Genomic DNA, 23,925 nt, shown 5'->3' with positions numbered 1-23,925 from the left:
TCACTCTATAAGTGGCAGCTGCACGTACTGGTGTAAACAAACTTCTCTTTGTTATATAGCTTGCCATTACTAACACGATATCCCTATGCAATACGAACACACTACTTTACGTAATACGTGTACAGCAAATCATATCGCGCGCGAGCGGCCAGATCACCGGCGAAAGGAAATTATCCAAAGAAGTGGTGGGTCTTATTACTGCTGATCTTGTCAAGATTCTGGTGAACTCTAAGCAAGTAACATATCAGGCTACATAGGTCTGAACGATTTACAGTCCACCCGCAATAGAACTACTTTATATTCAGTCTGTAAACTCCGGACGAACACATAACGTTTTGTGAGTATGACAACCTTTCATCTACTTGGTTTGGATTAGATTAATTGGCCACATAATGTTGATCTTACGTGGACTAAAGATGTGGATTTTTTAATACGTGCTAATCTGAAGGCTAGGCCTAGCCCTATTAGTATATAACAGGAAATGTCTTATGTTTGATTTATTACTCAAAGTAAACAATGGTGCTGTAACTACTACTGTATCTAAGGATATTTGTATTTATTTATTGCCGTATATAACCTTCATATGTGTAGTTATTTTATCAGATGAATCAGAAGGATTTTACTGTACAATGTAAGATTGTGAAGTAAGCAGAAGGTATTGCTGAAACGTTTTGGCAACAACCATTTCCAGATCCCTACATGACAAAGATCTCAATTGGTTTACTTAATTTTCAGGTGCAGCAAAGATGAGTGTTTCAACAGCAACTATGTCACTCCCAAATCCATTTCTCTCTGACCTCAAAGAAGACATTCTCTTTCACTTGGGACCGAACACTCGTGATCCAAAGAATATTCAGAAATTTAGAGATACAAAGGTATGGGTACTAGTTTTTTTAAATTTTTCTAATTTTTCAAGTAGTGATATTGAAAACCAGGGTTACCATACACTATACTTCCTGATTAGCTTGACTCATTTATGCAACGTAATGATGTTGTCCTGCCAGCAACCTCAGTTGCCCTGATATTCTACAGGTCTTTGTGAAATTAAAACCTATCCTTGCTGTGTTCATTACACTCAAACTAACCAGTATGTACATGCACAAACACGAATAGCCATACGCATCACCAAACGTGACCTTTTCGAAGCATAGCATAGCGTATCAACACACAATACAACGATTATTGATCGATTCATATTAGCTCTACAAGGTTGTCTTGAAATACTGTGCAATGTTCTTTGGGTACATGTATGCATCAAGTATCACACACTTAACATGATGATAGTATTGATTAGTATTGATAGGTACATAGCATCGATCGTTTAGACAATGGCATACATTCATTGCTTAAACCAAGTTAATAATAACTTTTTAGCCTATCTGTTAGCTACACTATCACGCAGGGAACCACTTTTCAGCCACAGATATAGATTTAACCATTTAATTGGAATGCATTGTGCCCTATATGAGCAGAGTAATGGTTAATTCCTGCATTCTACAGTACTTTTACACATATCCATAACTAATATTGGGTGTTACATGTTATTATCAAGGAGCTTAAAGTAAGTAGCTCTCCTAGAATGTGAATTATAGGGGAGGCCTTACTTATATTCCTCCAACTGTGCAAATTAGTATACATACTGAGACAAGAAGAACTTTGGCAAGTTAAAATGTGACCATGGAAAGGATTTCAGACAGTTTAGCCGGCAATAAGTGCCATACAGGGTTTAAAAATGCTTTCTTGGGAACAGTTTCTATAATAATGTTCAATTATTTTTAAAATCTGAAATTATGAAAAAAAGTTTAAATTGGAAAGGTAAATGATGGAAAAGTCCGGCGCGTATCCAGGGGGGGGCCTTGGGGGCGCGCGCCCCCGGGTAAGAAAAAGAGGAGAGGAAAAAAAGAGAAGAAGAAAGAAAAAAAAGAGAAGGGAAAAGAGGAGGAAGGAGGGGAAAAGAAAAGAAAAAGATGAAAGAGAGAGAAAAAGGAGGAAAGGAGAAAAGGAGGGAGCAGAAGAAAAACGCCAAGACACCGGGAAGAGAAAGAGGAACAGTGACATAATTACAGCGCTGATCCCTATTATATACGCAGGGTAGCCAGTGACGGATTGAGGATTTCGGAAGGGGCGTGCACCTCTGAGCCTAACACCGAAAATTCCATTTTTGACGTTCCCATTTTTCCTCTCTCACTAATATATATATATCATGACGTGCATGGGCGGCGATCATGGGGGGGACGGGGGGGACATGTCCCCCCCAATATTTTAGGTGGGGGATATAGTATCTAATATCCCCCCCCAATATTTGGTGGCATAGTTTTTTGTGGCTATAAGAGCATATTTTTTATGATATCGCTTGTAATTTCAAAATAGAAAATGCTTAGATGCAACTTTCAAGGCCAGGGAAGTGCCATTTCCAGCGATCTAGGAGACATTTTTGGCCAAAATTTTCTTTTACGCTTCGCGCCAAATCATGCATGGTGGTGCCACGCTTAGATAGTTTGCCAACAAGCTTCGCCCCTCCCTTGGCAAATTCCTTGCTATGCGCCTGTCTAACCGTGTCACAATTTGTTACTAAATATCACCAAAAAACGACACAGACTTTCACGGAGAGTAGTTTTTACTTATTTTCGAAATGAATTAGCTAGATGGACCATGGGCGCAGATCCTGGTGGGGACAACGGGACGCGCCCCCACCAACTTTTTCAGTGGTTGGGACATGATATACTTTGTCCCCACCAATTTGTCTTGAACAAACGCTGCATAGCAAATTTCCCTGTATTGAACTTTGGCGCAGTTTGATCCAGCATTGTGCAAATGACATGCAGCAGTTCTCACTTTATTACATTTATCCACAGTTGTTAACTTTTGGAAGGATATCGCATTTGCGGCAGTCTATAATTGTTTTCTGGGAGAGGACCCAGACCCATCGTATACAAAAGTCTCCTTGGATTATTGTCCCCTGATTTTTTTTTCTGCATGAAGTCCATGTGTTTCCCCAACTTAAATTTCTGAGCCATGAGATCTCAAATTTAAGGCGGTTTTGGTTCATTATTGTGTCTGGGAAGTGTTATTTCCGGTGATCTGGGAGGTATATTTGCCCAAAAAAATTCTTGTACGCTACGCGCAAACCAATGGTCGCGCTCCGCTTAGATAGTAACAGAGATTAACAGATACGCGTCCCCACCATTATCCAAAACTGATCTGCGCCCATAAGACAGACAGCATCTGTAATGAAATTTGGTATATATACAAAATATCACGAAGCGCGCGAAAAAATTTGGGGATGTGGTTGCTACGCGCCTGCACCCAAGCAAACGTCCCCCCCAATATTTGAAACAGATCACCGCCCCTGATGACGCGTGTGTGTGTATGGACGCCTTACACAATTGTACAATTGTGCTCTGAAACCAACTGTGGCTGGTCTAGAACTCGACCGAGTCGTTAGGGAACATGATGCATTTCGGTATTAGACCAGGATCTATATGAGAACTGCACTAGACATATGTCCTTCGATGCAGCACTGCCATCCAGAGATAAAATGTTATACACCCCGACTTGAATGCTAATTGTACCCCAAACCTATAGTACCGTAACACATACAATGAATCTAAAAATTAAATTTCTCATGCGAAACTTAATTAATGACCTTTGCCCGTAGTACCCAGACTCCTGACAAAATCCGGCAACAGACCGCTTCATCGATAACAAGTGATCGGGTTGTGTTTTAGTGATGTAAAAAGGTCATGCACTGACCTACATGGAGTGTGACCACTCCTGATTTTGCAATTTTCCAAGATCAGGCCCCGAAAAATCCCAAGAAATCACAAAGACACTTTACTGTATGGATATCTAGCAATATCTAGCGATATCTAGGGATGAAAATCCCAAGATCTTCCCTAAACTGAAGGCAAATAGAGAATCGAAGCCTTCAGTGTGTAATGAACTTAAACTCAAAATGAAAAGAATGTGGGGCATTGCCAATAAACAGATAAAAGTTATTTATTTCAGTCTCATTTCAATTATTCGAATTTGTAAAGCAAACAGCAAATATCACATCATATCAGTGAGCATGAAAATGGCATTCCATGATGAACAGCCTCCAAACTGTCTATGTGTGTAGTGTTTGGTATCTGGTCTGTTAGGGGTTGAAGGAGGTTTTTTCTATAATGGTTGTCCATAGATGAAAATTTGTGCAACATTATGTAAAGCAAACAGCAAATATCACATCATATCAGTGAGCATGAAAATGCCGTTCCATGATGAACAGCCTCCAAACTGTCTATGTGTGTAGTGCTCGGTATCCGGTCTGTTAGGGGTTGAAGGAGGTTTTTTCTATAATGGTTGTCCATAGATGAAAATTTGTGCAACATTATGAGTATGTTTTGAAGTGAATTTATTTCACGAGAAATGTGAACTTTCAAATTCTGAACAAATATGCTAATCGGCTTAAAACCTTTAAAAGTGGGGCTGACGGGTATTTTGGGCCGCGACGTAGAATCATCTACAAAAGCAATGACCCACAGGAGATGCCATGAGGTCGAACATGATGCGTGACTGGTGACAATCTTCAAAAATTTTGGGGATGAAAACAAAACTATTGGGAAATACTTGATTCTCGGGCAAAAGTGTAGATCTGGTTGGTCATTTTAAAGCCCGAGATGTCCCATTTCCGGTGATCTGGGGGTGTATCAAAACCAGAAATTTTCTTGTACGCTGCGCGCCAACCGATGGTGGCGCTCCGCTTAGATAGTAATTCGCGCCCCCCGGGTTAGAAAATCCTGGATACGCCCCTGAAAAGTGACATAATAACTCGGGTCAGCATGTCAGTCATTAAGGTCTGGGGAGCAAGAGAAACTCAAGCAATATATAACAAAATGCAGAAATCACCGATGCGGATTATGACAAAATGTTTGATCCAATCATTATACACACATGTAGAAACACGTTAATTCTTTTCCATGTGGGAGAAGTACAATCTATATTGTATTGATGATATAGATATCTACATCACCCCCAATGCTATGATGCTTTTCAGTACTGTAAGTGACTAACATCCTTCAAGTACAGTACCTACTTCATAATTTATGCGCATGTTTGTTAACTCTCCCACTTAAACATCAGTCACTGCTGAAAGATGCTACTCTGACATCTTCATGTACGTAGTTCAGATACAAGATTATACTGTATCCATGAAGACCAAAACATTGATCTTTACGACATATATCATGCTGGTTGATATTTCTTTGTTGCAATTAATTGCCGTATATACATACATATGTATGTTAACACTACAGTAGTCTGGTAAAGTACTGTGCCTTCTATCCTTGGACTTTTTAATCTCCTGGTTCACTTGTCAAACATAATCAATTGGCACTCCAACTTTTGAGGGTATTTTAATTTAAAATATGCTTCTGTAATCGCTGCAAGTCAATGTAAATCCAGAACCCTTGAAGTTTGATTAAACTTTATAGCATCCTTGATATTTGAAGTCAATCCATCATATTCAAGGATCACAATTAAGTGCTGCCTACATCCAGTGCATATATATATGTATATATACATACATCAATTAGCTATGGTAGGAATTTGCGTTAAATACATACATGTATGTATGCATGATTGTGTCTGTAATTATATAATAGTTAATTATCAATTTCTGAGCATATAAGTGTCTTTGTGTTAGCTCAGTAATAGCAAAGTAGTTTCACTTGCAGTATTTTGAGTCAGTGTAAAGGTCATTGAGTATTTAATTTGATGAATAGAATATGAAAATGTATACATGTACAGCAATGATCAACAGTTCTGAGATTAAAAATAATGTAAGGCCTACATTGAAGGTTGAAGTTAGCACATGATTCTAAGGCAGCTAGACTAGACTATCTGTGATAAAATACTCTCCTACAAAAAAACAAGAAAAAGCAGGGAAAGAAAAAAGAAAGAACAGCGATAGATAGAATTTCAACATTGCAATTTATTCTTTTCATTTTTACCTGTTTTACCGTAGTTTGTGATTATTGGTGGAACACCGTCGAGAATGAAACTATATGCAGAGAAGTTGAGCGATTTATTCAAAGAAGAGGTGCTGGACTTCACCAGTGGAGACCGTTATGCCTTTTTCAAAGTTGGACCAGTTGTGACAGTTAGTGTAAGTACAGAGTGCAATGGTAACACACACTTTGGGTATATAACAATTGAGTGTTGAATGGTCATATGTAATGGTTTGTAATATGGTCGTTTGTACTGTAATATGTGAGATGTCAGCCCAGAGTCCAGTTGATGAAATTATAAAAGTGGTGCTCTCAGGAGGGGTGTGGGAATGAAAATTTAGGGCTGAAAATATTCTTTGGATGACCGTGGTCAGTTACTACATTATATGATGAAAAGTTCAAATGTGTAATTCATTAAGATAAGACTAATTTGCTGTGATCTTAGGGAACAGATGACAATGCTCAATATTATATCTAGATAAGTTACTTAAAATACAATCTTTTGCTTAATTTAAAGTTAATAGTCAATCAAAAATTCAAAATCACACCATGATTATTAGGACATTATTAGGTGGTATATATACTTAAATCTTCAGAGCAAATTTTGAAGAAAAAAAAAATGAGTAAAATAAAAAACCCAAATCCTGACATTGACTTTGTGGTACACAAAATTGTTTTATCTGTATTGGATAAATTCAGTAATTTTAAATTTTTAAGTAACTTTCTAGACTCACGGAGTGACAACCCTAGAGGTTGTATCAAGATATATAATTATGACACACCATAGAAATAACTGAAAATTTAGGAGTATCTATGTACACAATGTGAGAGTTTGCATGGCTTGTTTTGAGCAATGGATAGGTGCAATCGATGAAACAGGCCAGCTCTAAGGGGTGGTAGATCAAGCCATTTTCCCTTCTGTATGATGCATTGCGTTGCAAATGTACTGTAAGATTTGTATGTAAATATAACGATCTCTGCTACATTCAGAGACAAAATGTTTGGAAGTCAATATGACCTCAGTGTGCAAATGGTTTATCTCATCAAAGTGTCGTTATGGAAGATTACTTTGTTGTCATCCAATTCGTACTTGAACCTGTAATATTGGTTTGCTTAAATACAAGAGAGTGCCAACAAACATACCAAGCATTCCAAATATTAATACTAATACACGGTGGCAGTTCGTAGATATGTGCCGCCTTTGAGGTGGATCATCTTTACCATGGCATGGTAAGAGGTATATATAACTTGTAAGTTATTGCCATCAAGGATTTAATCAGATCTTTTTTAATGATAAATGTAGTTCACTGACATAAGATAGTTTACATATCTTTGTAAAAGTCATTTGGCAACGTCAGATGTATACTGGGAAGCAGTAAAGCTTATCAAGTACATGTTGAGCTTAACCTTTGATCCATGTGCAGTTTACACAACAGCCAAATACTTCCTGGTCATGCATAATTGCTATAACGACCTTTTCAAGCTTAAAAATTAGAATGACAACTTACTGATCATCTTTATGAGAGACTAAAGGTTATTAAAGGACAGTAAAAGTGTAAAGGGACCGGGGGGTGGGTGGGGGTGGGGGAGGGGAGATTGAAGAGAAAGGAGTGGTAGGGTTGGGGTGGTGGGTGGGTAATTGTGGGATGGTTCACGAGATGGTCACCAGTATACAAGGTGAAGGTACACACAACTTGAATACCAAAGATCAAAGATTTAATGTTTAACATTCAATGAAAGATCATATCCTTATAGGCCCTAACTTTACTGTGAGTTGTCTAAAAATTCATTGTTTAAAATACTTTTTCAAAAATTCTCCCTTGGAAGATCTCTGACCATCGTAATTATTATCCCATTCATTTAGACAATTGATTATTCGTTTAGACAATTGAGTATCATTTAGACAATTAAATCTCTAAGAGAGGAACAAATTGCTTTGAGGTTGGTACTAGGAAATGCTTGTCGAAAATTTGAATATGAGTGACCATTATATGAGTAATTCTAGCCTATTTGGGGCCGATAGTGATGACCTATAAAGTAGATGTACTTAAGTAAAGGCTCTCACACCCAGTGAGAAAACAAGAAAGAAATTAATATTGATGGTGTCTTATCTCAGATTTTTACAGTGTTTTACTTCCCAGGTACCATCTGTAAAGTTTGTTGTAATGTTGTTATAATTTAATTTGTTGTTATAATTTAGGAGTGTTAGCTCAGTAGTTAACGCCTGTGCCTTTCAATCATAAGGTCCAGAGTTCGAGTCACTCCAAGATTGATGTACAGTATGTCGTCCAGTTACAGAGTTGTTAACAATTGACAATTCATAATCATGAACGTTAAATATGAATCTAAGAGACTGGCTTTGGTCAGCTTGCGGCTTTGATAAGCCAATGATGGCTTCTTCACAAGTTCCTGCTTGCAGGAGGATCTAAAATACATTATAAGATAAAAGTGAACTTGAATATGCAACTGCAAATATATACTAGATGTTAAAGTGATGAGCAAAGATACAGTAATATAGTCTAAATATTGAAAATCAACAAATTGATAACAGACTGGATCTGTCCTTTATAGGACAATGCTGGTCAGTTAAGTTTTTTTTAAGATGTAACGTTTCAGTAGTCAAAATCTTCAGTCTTCTGTACAAAGAGAACATATATTGCTATGTTTTTCACATGAATAATTTCATCTATGACACTAATTTGATATGGTGGTATCATAATTAAAAGACACAGCTAAGCTGGAAAGAGATGATTGTAATGTCCAATTATTAAGGTGTAATTAGTTATAATTTGTGACCAAATTTATCTTTTTTTGTTCTTACAGAGCAATTGAGATACTCCCAAGTTTTATTTTTGATTTTATTTTCAATGATAACATGAAATGAATGATACATTTATCATAAACATTGATAAATGAATCAAACAAGCCAAATTTAATTTGGAGAAAGAAACCGGTTTATACCTCTCTTACTCTATCTTTTCTCAACTTGTAAACTCCAAACTTCATAACCTACTGTACAATTAAATTCAATCAAAATTGGTTTCTTGACTTGGTTGACAAAAATAACCAGAAATTTTACCACACTTACCAACTTGTATTCAAAATCCATTGTTATTAATTAAAATAAGACATCATTGTATATTCCCTCTCCCACTCCCCCCCCCCCCCACCCAACCCCTCTGGAATTTAAGAATTATCTCAGTTCTGACCACAATCCATGCAAAAGCAATTTTTTAAAAACAGTAAAGATATTATATAATTTTCTTTATTATTTGAAATGTACTTTTACAAAGCAGAATAATAAACTACTAATTTTGGGATATATTAGCATATTTTTCTTATCGATTATTTAAGTCCCAAAACAGTTGCCACAAACAGCATAAAATCCTGCCCTTACATACAGTTAAGATCTGCACACCATCACTCAGTTGCTCTGCCTAATAGGAATTTCTCAGTGAAACTGTAAATACCGAGCTGAGCTTTTCTATATTTAAATATAAATATTTAAATGTCTTGTTTCTTCAGCATGGTGTCGGCTTGGCTTCAGTTAGCGTTGTTCTCCACGAGATCATTAAACTGCTGTACCATGCTCAGTGTGAAGACGTGGCACTTATACGAACAGGGACCTGTGGTGGAATCGGAGTTGAACCGGGGACGGTAGTCGTCACGAGAAACGCAGTCAACGATCGGTTCCAACCTGTCTTTGAATTTGTAAGTTAAACAGTGTAGAAACAGATGCTACAGTGTACAGATGCGGATCCAGTGGGATATGTGTAACCTCCCTCCCCCTCCTTCCACTCCTCCCCCTCCTCTCCCTCCTCCCCCTCCTCCCCCTCCACCCCCAACCCCTCCTCCCCTACCTTACAACCGCATACAAAAGTTCAAAAGCAGTTGTTAGCACTACCGTGTGTGTAGACCAATTATAACTAATTTAGTAGTCTATGCCTCAGAAGGCATCACTGGACATCCAAGGGGGATGTCCCCATGGGATTCTGCTTCAACGAACCTAAGACCACAACCCCCCCCCTTATAACTTCCCCATCCGTTCCTCGTAAATACTACTACCATCAAACAATATCAAACTGAGAGTTGTATGTTAGGGTAAACTTGTAATCACTGACAGAAAGCAACTAAGCCAAGAAAGTCAACTCTCGGATATAAGGTAGTATACGCCCATTAAAAGCCCCATTGACTTACAAACTAAATCACAAATGTAATGTGGTCTCTAAGTCTAGAGATAGAAGTTCTCACTAGCTAATTGCTACCCATCACCGGATAGCTGACGAGTTGGCCTTTCATGGCACCATCAATTTTCTGTACCATGATCACACAGAATTTTTGCTATCAGAGCCGGAAGTTTTTGCCACTTGTAAACAAACATCTTAACTCAGTAGTAAACAATATTCGTACGCTGCTCCTGGGAAGCCTAAAGGGGTCTAAAATTGCCTCAATTGACCCAATGTTTTCACCACATGTACTTCCATTCATGCTCTTCAACATACAAGCCACAAAATACTAGATCATTATTGATAACAGGTCAAGAAAGATGTTCTCCTGCTGCTTTTTGGCACTTTTCCTGAAGGAGAACAATCGAGCGGATGGATATAGACTCTAACAGGAGTATGCCACCATAATGTGGATTGATAGACTCGATAGATTACTCTGAAGTATTTATGATGTATCTCAGTCATACAGGGCCAATTATATCAGAGCTAGAAAAGAAGCAAATACTGTTAATAAACTGCTCATCTATTGCAAAATGCCTGTGTAGGTAAATAAAGAACAATTAGAGGGCCTAACATTTCAATCCTACCAGAATCTTCTGCAGAGGAGCACTTGCAAACAAAACCAGTTCGAGGACAATTTGAACATGTCAACGAATAGGGCAAATTTAGATAAGAACAAATAGCGGTGAGATGAAAAGGCGAAGCGATGATATGATAAGATAAGATAAGAATAAAAAACCTGTGTAAATAATCCATTAAGGTCATTTGCAAGTAGGTCTTGTTGTTGGCATATATGTGATATATTTTGTTATCTTCCCAGTCAAGATTAGGTGAAACAGTCAGCAGATCCACCAAATTATGTTCCGAGTTGGCGGACTCCATCATGGCGTGCCAGAATAATAACATTCCAATCATCAAGGCTGATACAATGTGTGCAGAAGACTTCTATGAATGTAAGTCAAAAGGTCAACGGTTAAGTAATTAATGCACCAATGAAATACAAACTTCTGAACCCCCCAAAAAATTCATTCCATTGTATTTTGTGTAACTTTTCATGCACGATTGTCAAATTTTCTTTAATACATGCAGTAAATGCTCAGCAAAGCAGCGTTTAAGATTCATTTTGTGCTGAAGTTGTGGGTGAGTTTTATGGTACCATACATGATCATTTAAAGCTAAAGAAGGTACCTGAAACTGTCAAGTTTGGCCCCCCCTCCCAAATAAAATTAGGCATGAAACAAAACAATAGGCCAACAATAAATTTGGGGGGAACAAAACTTTTTTGTAATGTGGGCAAAACAGGTGATGACTGACTATAGATACATAATAGGGGAACTGATGGATTGTAATCAGGTTGACCTCCTGGTTATTGTTATCTGTTGTCTTGATCAGTTATACAGCACAATACAGTACAAACCCACAGAAGAATAAATACTGAATTCCATATGGAGCTTAGTACAGTAATTTTGGTGTCACAAATCCTGTGGATGCATTATCTTGAATATGTGTCAATTTTGTATTTACCCAATACATTTTATATAAGTTAATATTTTTATTTTTATTTATTTATTTATTTTTTAAGTTTTTTTTAGCCTTTGAAAAAGATCCTGCTAGGATCAAAACGTCAGGCCAACTTACTTTTACACAAGTTACTGTAATATACACACCTTTTCAATGCATTGTTTTTTTATGTTACACGTATACCTCTGTGGTGTCCAAGTGATTATGTCTTCAGGTATAACACACCTTATACTATGCCTATCGACCAGTGTTTCAATTGTCATGCCGACAAAATTGCTTTAGTCCAAAGATACATCAGACCCTAAATAAAAATGAGCCGTGGTTGTTTTCTAGTGAAGAATACCGGTTAGCCCACATAACTGCCAAGATTTACTAAATATTCACCATTGACCTAAATTAAACCGCAATATCTCCACCTGTTCTATTGGTTATAGATACAGCATGCTGTTAACAGCTGGAAGGCCTCGAGGTCATATCTCTCAAACCATATATTTGAGTTGGCAATATTTTGGTTTTTCTCTGTACCCAGCATCCTCTATAATTGTGTCAAACCTATTGTAAATTGTCTGTTTCCTGTAAGAAAATGAGACCAATGGAAATTTGTGACCTTGAGAATCTGCTCATTTCACCTTCTGATATTTACAAGATTTTATATGATTGAATTGATTACAATAAATCATCTGTAATAGATATACATTACGATCTTCCCTGCCTATATAGCAAGTACCACCCAAGTCCCCTGTTTTTGGCCAAAAACAAGGGAGATTGAATATCTACCAGAGTTCATAATGGTAGCCATACTGAATGCTTCTCTGCACAAATTCATGATTAAACACAGTGTACTATTTCAGTGGTCAAGCCAAACGTGTCTTGACAGAGGAAAGTATTGCTAGCCATTTAGAGCACTTGTGTTTACAATCATACAGGTGGCTGGTCAGTTAATTAGGTCCACTCAAGGATATTATTTTAATAGCAGTACTTGGGGTAGTTTATGCTATGAAGTAAGAAATTTTTGATATCTCAAGTGAATTTGAGGAGGACTGTTTTTCTATAGGCAGACTTGACAGTCATGTATTTTTTATACTTCAAATTAACATGGCAGGCCATTTTACTGACTCTAAAGGCTATTCCCATCTGTGCTGCATTTATGTCTGTAAATTAATCCGACTCACTTCAAGTGTTAATCTGCTTGAATATTGACACATTTCTATAGACAGTGTTTAAATACAAATGGTCTCCCTATCTCTTACCCAGGTCAGGGCAGGCTAGATGGTGCGATATGTGAGATCACCAAAGAGCAAAAGATGGCGTTCCTACAGAAGGCTGTTGATGCCGGCGTACGTAACATCGAGATGGAGTCTTGTGGCATTGCTGCTCTGTGCAATGCATGCGGTGTTAAAGGTTAGTACCATTGGCATAATACCACAAATATATGGCATTAAAAATAAGAAAATAATAATTCCCAATTGATTTGGAGAAAAAGAAAATAAAGTTTTGGTCTATTTTATGAAAGTAACAGATTTTTATTTCCAGTAAATTGAAACAGGATGATACTCTTGTGGTGACAGGGTGTAGCAGTTAATGTGGTAAAGTCTGTCAGCATTGAACAACAGATCAAAATTTTGCTGTTTCTGCTTCTACTTAAATATAGGCTAAATTATTATCACAGACTACACATACATGGTTCCAACGCAGTTTAGCAAACGACAGGAAAAAAAGGAGGAATGGAAAACCTTTTCTAGGTCGTGATACTCCTTGAATTTGAAAGTCATTATGCAGATCTTGCCTTTAAGAAAAACCGCTCTAGATACCCCACTTTTTCCGTAAACACTGGGGTGACCTACCCGACCAATGGCTCATTACTTTGCACAGAATAAGTGGGATATCTAGGACATATTTTCTTATAGGCAAGATCTGCGTAATGTTTAGTTTGGAAGAGTCAGGAAATATCCTCATTTGAAAACTGTTTCTTTTCTGATCGAAAAACACATGAGAAAGAATTTTTTGAAAGAATTGTGAAAGAAATGTTCACGGCATAAATCTTTGCAGACGAGCTACGGTTACATCATGTCATGTTTGGATAGTACATGGCTCTTTGAATGTCTCCCTAACTAAACCATTTACGAAAGCGGATAACATATGTATTCTGCAAGAGAAAATCATTTTCAGGCTTGATACCATTGGTAGCATATAACATTAGGTCATAATCTGTTATATAATATAGTATAAAAACTTTAATTTATTGGTCTTGACAAAATTCTGGAATTTCATTTGTTTAAAAAGAGTGGCAACAGTGAGTACAATAGTTTTCATTCTGAGAACTAATCGGAAATATCAGGGGCATTGTACTTGCTTGCTGGTTATGGTTTTGTTCCTGTGGTGGAATAGAAGTCTATATAAGAATGCCATAATATTTCGAATTGATGAATTTTCATATTATATTCTCAGTGATATGCCAGGAGGGATTTGCTCCACGTATAATGCGTTTGAAATCGAAAAAAGCCTGTTAAAGCGGAAAAAAAGCTACATTCAGATTTTATATTATTTTATTGCTGTGTATTTGCATTCCTGCAGCTGCTGTAGTGTGCGTTACATTGATCGACAGGCTGAAAGGAGACCAGTTGAATACACCAACAGAGATATTGCGCAAGTGGGAACAACGTCCATTTACGGTAATCGTAGAGTTCATCAAGGAACAGCTGAAGATCTCATCCTAGATAAACGGCGATGCCTCATGAAGAAAGAAAAACAAAGATAGGAAAAAGGTTCTTTGATTTACCTGTTTTATTGTTGTCAAGTTCTCAATGTTACATTTAACATGATCATTATTATTATTATTACTTTCTCTGTTTGTTTATTTGATTTCTAACAGGATTATTGAAGTGTATCCTGCCTTTGTGATTTTTTTTTAATTAAAGTCAAACATTTGCAGGAGAAACACAATTTTTCACATCCAACTGGAACTAATTTCCAATGTTATATAAATTATGGTTACCAGTTGGTTGACTTTAAGTACCTTCTTCTTCTTCTACGTCTTTTATTTAATTTTCCGGAGTTACTTGGTTTTAACTGTTCCAACAGATAGCATTAATTCTCCTTTTTTTTCAGGGCACAAACTGCTTTGCCTTTCAAAAGAAAATATATTTTTGCTTTATGTTATTGTGTGGTAGAAAATATTTTTCCATTGTTTAAAACATGATTCATGTACTAGCTCTGTAAGTTTACCCTACACTCTGCTGTTCAACATACAAATTTTGGCCCCCCCCCCCTAGAAAATCTGGGGCAAAAGTTAGCCAAGCTGGGTGACATCAATCTGTTATCTCCTACTCTGGCAGCTGACCGTCATAGTTAAGTACATTGTTTTGTCTCCCTGCTGACCACAAGGGTTGGACGTGTGCCTCATTAACGCCGGGCAGAAGAAAACGCTGTGAGCGCAAAGTTTCAGTGCTGTCTCCAGTACTCTGTTTATTATTCACCTGTGATAATTATTCACCTGTGATAAAGTTAAATCTTTATTTTCTTTTTGGTTCCTCTATTTGCATTATTCATTTTATACATGTCCAATTTTTTTTCTACTTGTGTAAAAATTTGCTTCTCACCTTGTGTTTAAGAACTAATCTTTGGTTCCCTGAGAAATTCTGTTAATGATTTTAACATTTAGGTTTCCAACATTTCGTTAACATGTTAAATTGATTCACTCTTTATTGTTGTGACATTTGCCACAGTTTTTATGAAACAACTAAAAGCATATTTTCCCATATGATCAAATTTCAATGAACCACTGTAGAACAGTGGTGATGTTGAAACAAAGATAACGAGCATGTCTTTTACCTCGTCAAACGAAATATGCGTTGTAGACGCCCCCACCACAGTTACGTGATATTTAAATTAATGGCGGCTTGTCAACTCGCATAATTATGGTGCCATTTTATGCCGCGATCAAAATTTTGGGCAGTGTACCCCACCTACTACGTATGCCACCATTTTATAAAGTTTCTGCCGTTTTCCGCTTTTCAAAAACATTGTAATACCTTTCTCCCAGTCATGATACTGACTTCATCGGTAATGCTATTAATCTATTGGAGTCACATTTCATCTCGGTCTCTGTAAATCCTACCTCTGCTCCTGCAGGTAGCTTCCGCAACATCAAACGCAGCTGTTGAAAGGTCACAGCTTTTTTGCTACAAGTTGAAAGAATGTTGAAATATTACTATACACAGCTGACTAATTTAACCCTGCTATAATTTCATTTGAGAAGATCATGATATTACACTGCTATTTGAGTCCTTATTAACTTTGGTCTTGCAATTAACTTTAATAACTATAATGTTTTATCAGTAAACAAAGTTCCTTGATTGTCTCAGTGACTGATAACCTTTTGTCAGAACTGAATTAAATCATCAATGATTCACTAAATTTGCCTTTTTCTCACGGATTACATTTATCAGTGAGATAATTTATTTTGAACATTAGTTTGGTAAAATTTTCTACAAATTTAAGGAAACAGAGAATGTTGCATTCTGAAATCAGGGAATTATAATTAAGAGCTCTGAAAATTGCTGGCTACCAGTGAGTTCTAGTGAACCAGCCGGTGCTATTGCTATTGAGGCAGTCGCGTAATACAGTACATTAATACCTTAATATACACATTCTATTAAAATACCATTATTGTAGTTTTACAAAATAGGATTGCTAGGAGTGTTTATTTCTTTTTGTACTGTAAGGAGAGACAATATGAAATCCAATGCTCCCAGCAACGGTCCTTTGACCAAATAATATTATTCTATCAGGATCGATCTCCTCCAAATTCTGAAGCAAAAATATAAAACGATGAAAATAATGCGTTGATGATAATTTCACAGAATTTAGCGTTAACAATGCTCCTCCTACTGCTGTGTTTGCTATACTTAAAAGTTTAAAGAGTTATAAGATAAGTGAAAATAGAATATATTATCTCACATAATATATTATCTGAAAATAGAATATTTTATCTGACAGTTTACCAAACAGGGCAGTGGCCTGCACAGGATTTTAAAGGTGGGGCCTAAATTGTAAATTTGGCCATATGCATGAAACTTTATCTACTTCGGAAGGGCCAGATGCGAATGGAGGATCTTATAAACTTATGGCTGTGGCTCTGGGGTCCCTTATAGGGGTACTTAGGGTCCTCGCACAAGAGTTTAGATGTCAAATGGTACATTCTGAGGCATATTTAGACTATGAATTAGGTCTATAATTAGATATTAGTGGACAGTTGTGCTAATAATTAATCTCGAAATGTTCTGTTTGAGGTTGCAAAGGTGATTTTACTCCCATAGGAGTGGTCTAATGCTCCTCGGATGAATGTGCAAAGTCCCAAGACTGAACCATTTGCCCCATAATATGCTCAAGTTACATATCTCATTACAGAGGCCCACTTGTAATTGGCAGACAAATATTTTGGGGTCACTAGGCCCTGGGACTTCCCCCTAGCTACTGAGTTTCAGCTGGCTATAAACAGCTCATCTGGGGTTGTCATCAAATGGATAATGGATCATACCCACCGAAAAAAGATAGAGTTAGTGCCCCTTATGTTCCACCGGTATTTTAAGTTTTACACTTGCAATGTTTTATATTGCACTTTTTCTATTGAAAAGTATATATATTTTCTTTTTGTTTTTTTCAAAATAAGTGCCTTATTTACACTATTGTAAACGCTATACATTAAAATTTACTGTCAGAAATATTTCTATACATTGTAATAGTACTATCATTCTTTAAGAATTTGTACTTTTTATTCGTAGCAAGCTGTTTTTGTTCCTCAGGGATTTGTCAAACTGTAACTAGCATATTAAGACCAAATCTTTAAAACTAAACATTACTTTTCTATAGTTGATAAATTGAGAGTTGAATGGAGGCATAGATGGGAATAGACTGGTGAACGTAGGATTTTATGTCGGTCGAAACCTACGGAGGACTTACCAAAGAGTTTCATCCAATTTTTCTGCTGCAAAAAATTGATATTAATTTCCAACTCTTTGGTAGAGTTTATGTTTTCATTGATTGCATTTTTTACAGCAGTGTAGACTGTGTGCATTGGCCATATCTTGATGACCAATAACCTAACTGGCAGATAGCCAGAGTGGGAAGAAAGTATTTGCCAAAATATATTTGAGATGAATGAAGCCGGGGGTTGTTAATTATTCAAGTACAGTAGTATGCCATGCAAAAATGCCAGATGTGCATTCTTCAAAGAGAATTTAAAACAGACATTTGTCGGTAAGAAACTTTTCCCATGACAAGCATCACAGATATCCAACTGAGTTGTATTTCTTATAGTTATAAGGTCAATTATTTTTCTAGCAAAACAACGACCATATCATTTTCCCTGTTAGTAGTTCTGCTTTTACATGTAGCATTATAGAATATTTTTGCAAGCTCTGTTTCACAGTATGTGTCCGACATTGGTCCATCCCTTTTTGAAGGACTGAGAAACTCAACCATAAAATGTTAATAAACATTATTTGACAGACGGACATTACCATTGTTTCAGAAAGCAAAGAAAATATCTGATTCCATATTGGAGATATTAAAACATTTCTATTGTTCATTCATTCTTAGAGACAAGAGTATAAATTCCATAATATAATTATGAAATTATAGTAGCAATATATGATTCTTGCAATATACAAGTCTTTTCGTGAATTCGAGCGTAACCATGACAACAAAACTCACTTAGTGGGTGTCAGGACTCGATCGTGAGGTTTCATAAATCACAAACTAATTAAGTATATCTGAGAAAATATTAATTTGTAATGCATGAAGTCACTTCAAACCTTGGTATAATAATCTGTCATAATTCATAATTATACTTTTAAAGGTTATTGAGAAGTAGAAAACAGAATCTCATAAAAGACGGTTGGAGAGCAGATCTAAAGATCAGTTCAGGCTGTGTACAGATGAAGTTTAGTTATTTTCTAATTATAAATATAAATATATCAAAGTGAAATTGAAAAATGAATATGTTGCAGATGATATAATCTACCCTTACAATTCATTACTATATATGATTAATTTCTTGCACAGGTCATCAATCTGTCATCATTCATAATTATACTTTTTAAGATTATTGAGGAGAAGAAAACAGTATCTCATAAAAGAATGTTGAAAAGCAGATGTTGAAATTGGCTTCTGATATCAGTTCAGGCTGTGTACATGATGAAGTTTAGTTATTTTTCAAATAACTGACTGCTTGCAGGAGGATCTAACATACAGTACATACATACACGCATACATACATGAATTAAGATTTAATTGTAAACAGCTGGCTCACAAAACATGTGTCGCTTCAATAACTCCAAACGAGTTCCTGGTATCTAAAAGAATGCATATTAGCAAAGCTTGGTATTGTTGCTGTATCCAGTGTACATGTAAACAAGTTCCAACCTTGATCTCAATAGGTGTTTTTCTTTTTTTTCAGTTTTCATAAGAGTGTCTGTGTTGTAATAGACAAGATAGAGTACAGTTGTACATATTCCACTGTTTTGTATTATAGTTAACCACAGTACGATGTGATCACTTTATAAATAGCTTGCTACGAGCTCTATATTTAAATAACAGTAACATGTATTAACAGTAAGTAGATTCTACATGCCAAAAGGAAAAGGAAAATACGCCAATGGGTGAAAGCGAAAGTCACAGTTCATGTTAAATATTAACAGATAGCAGCTCACTGAAAGTTGGGAATTAAAAGCTTTATACTATTTATTACTCTTTAGTAGGCTATAATGAATCAAGATTTTTTATTGTTATTGAGTTGGTAATGCTCGCCATACTGAACACTCCTCTGCACAAGTTCATGATAGTACACACAGTGTACTATGTCAGAGGTCAAGCCAACTTTGTCTTCACGCAGGAAAGTACGTGCCTGCTATTTAGAGCACATTTGTCTACAATCATATGGTGGCTGGTCAATTAATTAGGTCCACTCAAGGATATATCCTAATAGTAGTACTTGGGGTAGTTTATGCTATCAAGTAAGAAGTTATTGACCCTCGAGTGAACTTGAGGGAGGACTGTCTTGCTATGAGTGCAGGCTTGACAGTCATGATATAGATTTAATCAAGTCTGTTACAAAGGTGTAGAATAATATTTAATATTAATAAAGCTAGCTTACCTTTTCACATGTCAACAATGCCGCACTCACATAGCCTTATTTTTTATATTAATATTTTATGGGAAAAAAAAACAAACACTTACAGTATTCACCATCATCACAAATAATATTAATTGTTACAAAATGTGAATTTAAGACAATCAAAATTGCTACACTGTATTTTCGAAGTTGTTGCAGCCTGGGGTAGGGGTAATTCTAAATTGAGGGGAGGGGCCCCCCCTCCCGTTTGCCAGCTTTGAAGTTAACTCAATCTAGCAAAACACTGAAAGACAGTAATATTCTAAATCACAATCAAGGAAGCTTTCCCACTTAACTAAAACTTGACAACTTTGCTGGGAACTGAACCGAAAAAGATCCGTGGATTTTTATTAAAATTCTGTAAGTCCACCCGGACGTTCAGATATGATATCAAAATGGGGACATATCCAGGGTAGACCTGAATATGCATGATGGTAACCACCCCTGTTTGCATAATCTAGTTTATGACATGATGAAGATTTGCATTATTTATCACAAGTGCCAAATTAAAACCGGGCTAGTATTTATTTTCTAAACAACTTTAATACTAATTGTATTCATAAAAATCAGTATTTGTACTTTTACCTCGTATTATCCATTGAAGACGTTGTGTCAATATATGTAGTACTCATGCATAAAGCTAGTCATATATGTAGAAGTTATCACATGCATGGTACAGTTTAAATATACCTGCCAAAAAAACCATTTGAAAAGTCATTGGTATGCATCACTGGGTCATATTTATTATAAAACATTGCTAGCTCTCGATAAGCCAGCACGTCATTCAACAAAAAGAATAAGTAACGGCACGCACAGCGATATGACTGCGTGTGCCGGGCTCTGAAAAAGTTAAACTTTCCGTTGCTTGCAAGTGAAGTTTTCTTCTACATGTCGCTACAAAATGCAGACAGTAATGAAACGTGATACCTTGTTGTCTTTTATCTAGACCTGAGATGTCGATCGCTGCTATGTACACTGTGTTGTGGGTATTGACCGTAGCTGTATGTATTGACTGTACACTAGTGTCTAATTACCAGGTAGCAAGCTGTGTGTGTATTTTCTGGGATCGATGGTGGTGTGTAACACTTCTGTTACACCTCATTCGAAACTAGGTCAGATTACCGGCATGAGGCGTTTCTTAGTGCGCGAGTCTTCACACCATTTAAAGGGCATTATCAGTATAGCTCCAAATATGCTAGACAGTCAAATACTGGTCACCCATAGTCAAATTTCCAATAGGCATTCTACTGCCACGCTGAAAGTAGGCAAATCCAACCTGAGATCATACTCAATCTTGTCTACTTTATAGCATCTTTGAACAATGGCTGGGAATAAGTTAAGATGATTGGAGGAGTCTTTGGAATGTATTTTTTGAAAAACTAATCTAGCAATTTTGCTGAAACTTTGGGACCAATACTGATGAGGGGAAAATCTTAAGTGTATGGTGGGAAAGGGGTGAGCTGGGGGGATGAAGGTATTCATCTATGGAAGAGTTTGCTGGGTGTATTTGGGTAAATTCAAAGTTCATTGGGAAGGGCGAGGAGGGGTGTCAGTTGGATATATACCCAATGAAAAAGGTTCAGTGTTGGTTCTGTATGAAGTGCATTGTGTGGTTGTTTTGTTTAATGTTCTCTGTCAGCAGACAGTTAATTTTGCACTGCAAAGTTTTACAATAGTTTCTTTCATTGTGTAAGGATGCAAGTGTATGTTCTAAGAACATTATATTTTAAAGGGAACATACAAGTCTCAGGTCTAGCTCATGATTGTATCTGAGTCGAAAGTGGCCGTAGTAACAATTAAAAAAAAAAAATTTAGAGAGAAAAAAATGTAATAAAAAAATTATATTTTAAATATTTTGTCTTCTGAAAGTGAGAGATATTGATACAAACCACTTTCTTTCCCCACGGGGGTTCCCATTTTATCATGTTTGCTGTGTCATATTTTGTTTACTGTGGTAATATATCTTCCTTGGCCAATGAGAAAGACTGTATTGTGAAGTCGGCCTGTAGCTACAAAGGAACTCTTTTATTATATGGTGCATATTGATTTGTCAATACTTGACCTAGCTATAAAGTCAAGCTGAGGCTCTGAGGACTGTTTCAAGCCAATTTAAAAATTATCACGCTTGATTGATTATTGGTGTACCATATGGCAGAGCTTCACACGAGTGACCGTGTCCTTACTAGAAGTATGACCATGACCTTACTAGAAGAATTGAATGTCAGACATTGACCTTTCAAATCCTAGCTCAGCCTCAACTATATACAATATAAATAGTAAAATAAAAGTCACGGTTTTGCTTTGTGAAATGGATGTTTATTTTGTGAATTTTATTGACACTTTTCAGTATTAACTGTACTAGTTGAATTTCACCTCAGTCTCTGTATCAGATCAAATCAATTCCATACATTTATCTTTCAAAAAGTAACACTCAAGAATAAACATGCTAACTTAATTACTACTTATTTGAATTTTAGATAACTTGCAGGATTGCATGCAAATTTTATTTTATGATCACTAAGCTTTAATAACTACCAATGATATTAATCACATTTTAAAGTAATTAATTAGCTGATTCATTCATTGCATGCAAGTTCTAAATTCTGTCGGTAATGATGAGTCTTCAGCCGAAGGCTAAAATGTATCATGTTTCACAATAGTTGATGGTTTAATTTGAAGCCTGCATGCAACTTGAATAACACTTCCATAAATTGAGTGCCTTCTGAAATTGTTGATGGAACTACTTGAAATGAAGTTCCTGCACAGTATTGAAAATATGTCTTGCATCTATCATTTTGGGACTTTGAAATTTTACCATTAAACAACTAAATGGTTCCTTTCAGAGCTAAAGAAATGGTAGCTAGATACTGTTCTGACTCCATCAAAGCTGTAAATATAATTAACTAATGGATGGCTGCTTTGACACAATTTCAAACAATTTTTTGGCATGTCCTTCCAGAAATTCTAGCAAATATTTTGTCATTTTTATTGTTCAATTCTGAGCATATGGACGAGCGCTGGTACAACACACTAACAAAGGAACATGTATTAGGGCCATTTTAGAGGGGGAAAAGTTGCATTTTGTCAACTTTTCTGGAAACTTTTATTTGCAAATTTGATAAAAAGAGAAAAAAATAAGAGGGAATTGTTTTTAAAAAGACAAGCTAGTGAAGTAAACTTTTAAAACAATTTTTCAGCAAAAAGTAAACATATTAATTTATTTTGTTCATCTATATTTCTTGTGCAGTGAAACAGCTTGTCTATTTTTTATTCTTTTTTTTTCAATTAATTGTCCCACTTGAAACTTAGTAGTTTTGACATTAAGGGCTTCCTATATTTTCAAGAAGAGAAGTTAATGTCATAACTACTGATGAAGACTACATAATCCGTAAAATATCCAAGAAATACAACCATTGCATTATTACCATATGATTATTTAATAATAATATGAAATAATTGTTTTTGTTGCCAACTTAAGTTAGCCTCTTATCATTGTAAATAAATCTTGCTTTGCACTTTCTCCTCATTTTTGTCATTTTCCAATTCTTTTGTGATATCTTTTGTCCTTTGTCTTTAACCACTATGACTCAAGACAAGTTTGTCTGATTATGTCAAATATTTTTGAAGCATTTTAACAGATTTTCAAAATACCTAAACTATAAGAACACCTCATGTCTGGTGCATGGGATAAAGAATTTTCTTTCTTGGTTATTCAGCCAATTAGAATGTAAATCAGAGACCCTGATAACTAATTACAGAAGTGATAAAAGACCTGATTTTTTAATAATCTTAATATTTCGATCTTAAATTGGAACATTTTCACTTGAGACACTGCGTAATAGTTCAAAGTCACCAGTACACTCATTCTTTTTATTAAAATGATTCTTTTTATTAAAATAATTCTTATTAATTATTACTGCTATTATACATTTCTTTTAAGGTGAACCCAGAGAATAAATTTATGACTGGAAAGTATATAAGCAACAAGTTATAAAGCCGGAAAATACAAACTAAAGGA

At 36.0% G+C, this 23,925-nt stretch overlaps 1 protein-coding gene across 1 annotated transcript; it reads left to right on the top strand.

Moving 5' to 3' along the window:
• Positions 1 to 31: 31 nt before the first annotated feature.
• Positions 32 to 23,429, top strand: LOC139966671 (uridine phosphorylase 2-like). The gene is made up of 7 exons (XM_071969939.1): positions 32 to 337; positions 736 to 875; positions 6,005 to 6,145; positions 9,513 to 9,698; positions 11,034 to 11,166; positions 12,989 to 13,135; positions 14,309 to 23,429. The coding sequence occupies exons 2-7, from the start codon at positions 747 to 749 to the stop codon at positions 14,449 to 14,451; spliced, it is 879 nt and encodes a 292-aa protein (XP_071826040.1). The 5' UTR covers positions 32 to 337; positions 736 to 746; the 3' UTR covers positions 14,452 to 23,429.
• The last annotated feature ends 496 nt before the right edge of the window (positions 23,430 to 23,925 follow it).

Source organism: Apostichopus japonicus, chromosome 4 (genome assembly GCF_037975245.1).
Source record: "Apostichopus japonicus isolate 1M-3 chromosome 4, ASM3797524v1, whole genome shotgun sequence".
NCBI classification, from domain to species: Eukaryota; Metazoa; Echinodermata; class Holothuroidea; order Aspidochirotida; family Stichopodidae; genus Apostichopus; species Apostichopus japonicus.
The sequence above is the reverse complement of the archived record's forward strand: the minus strand, read 5'-3'. Positions and strand labels throughout refer to the sequence as shown.

Excerpts from the sequence above, each read along its gene's own strand:
- LOC139966671 (XM_071969939.1), top strand. The coding sequence starts at position 747 with ATGAGTGTTTCAACAGCAACTATGTCACTCCCAAATCCATTTCTCTCT. Across the intron at positions 876-6,004 it reads AGAAATTTAGAGATACAAAG|TTTGTGATTATTGGTGGAAC; the intron begins GTATGGGTACTA and ends GTTTTACCGTAG. Across the intron at positions 13,136-14,308 it reads CAATGCATGCGGTGTTAAAG|CTGCTGTAGTGTGCGTTACA; the intron begins GTTAGTACCATT and ends GCATTCCTGCAG.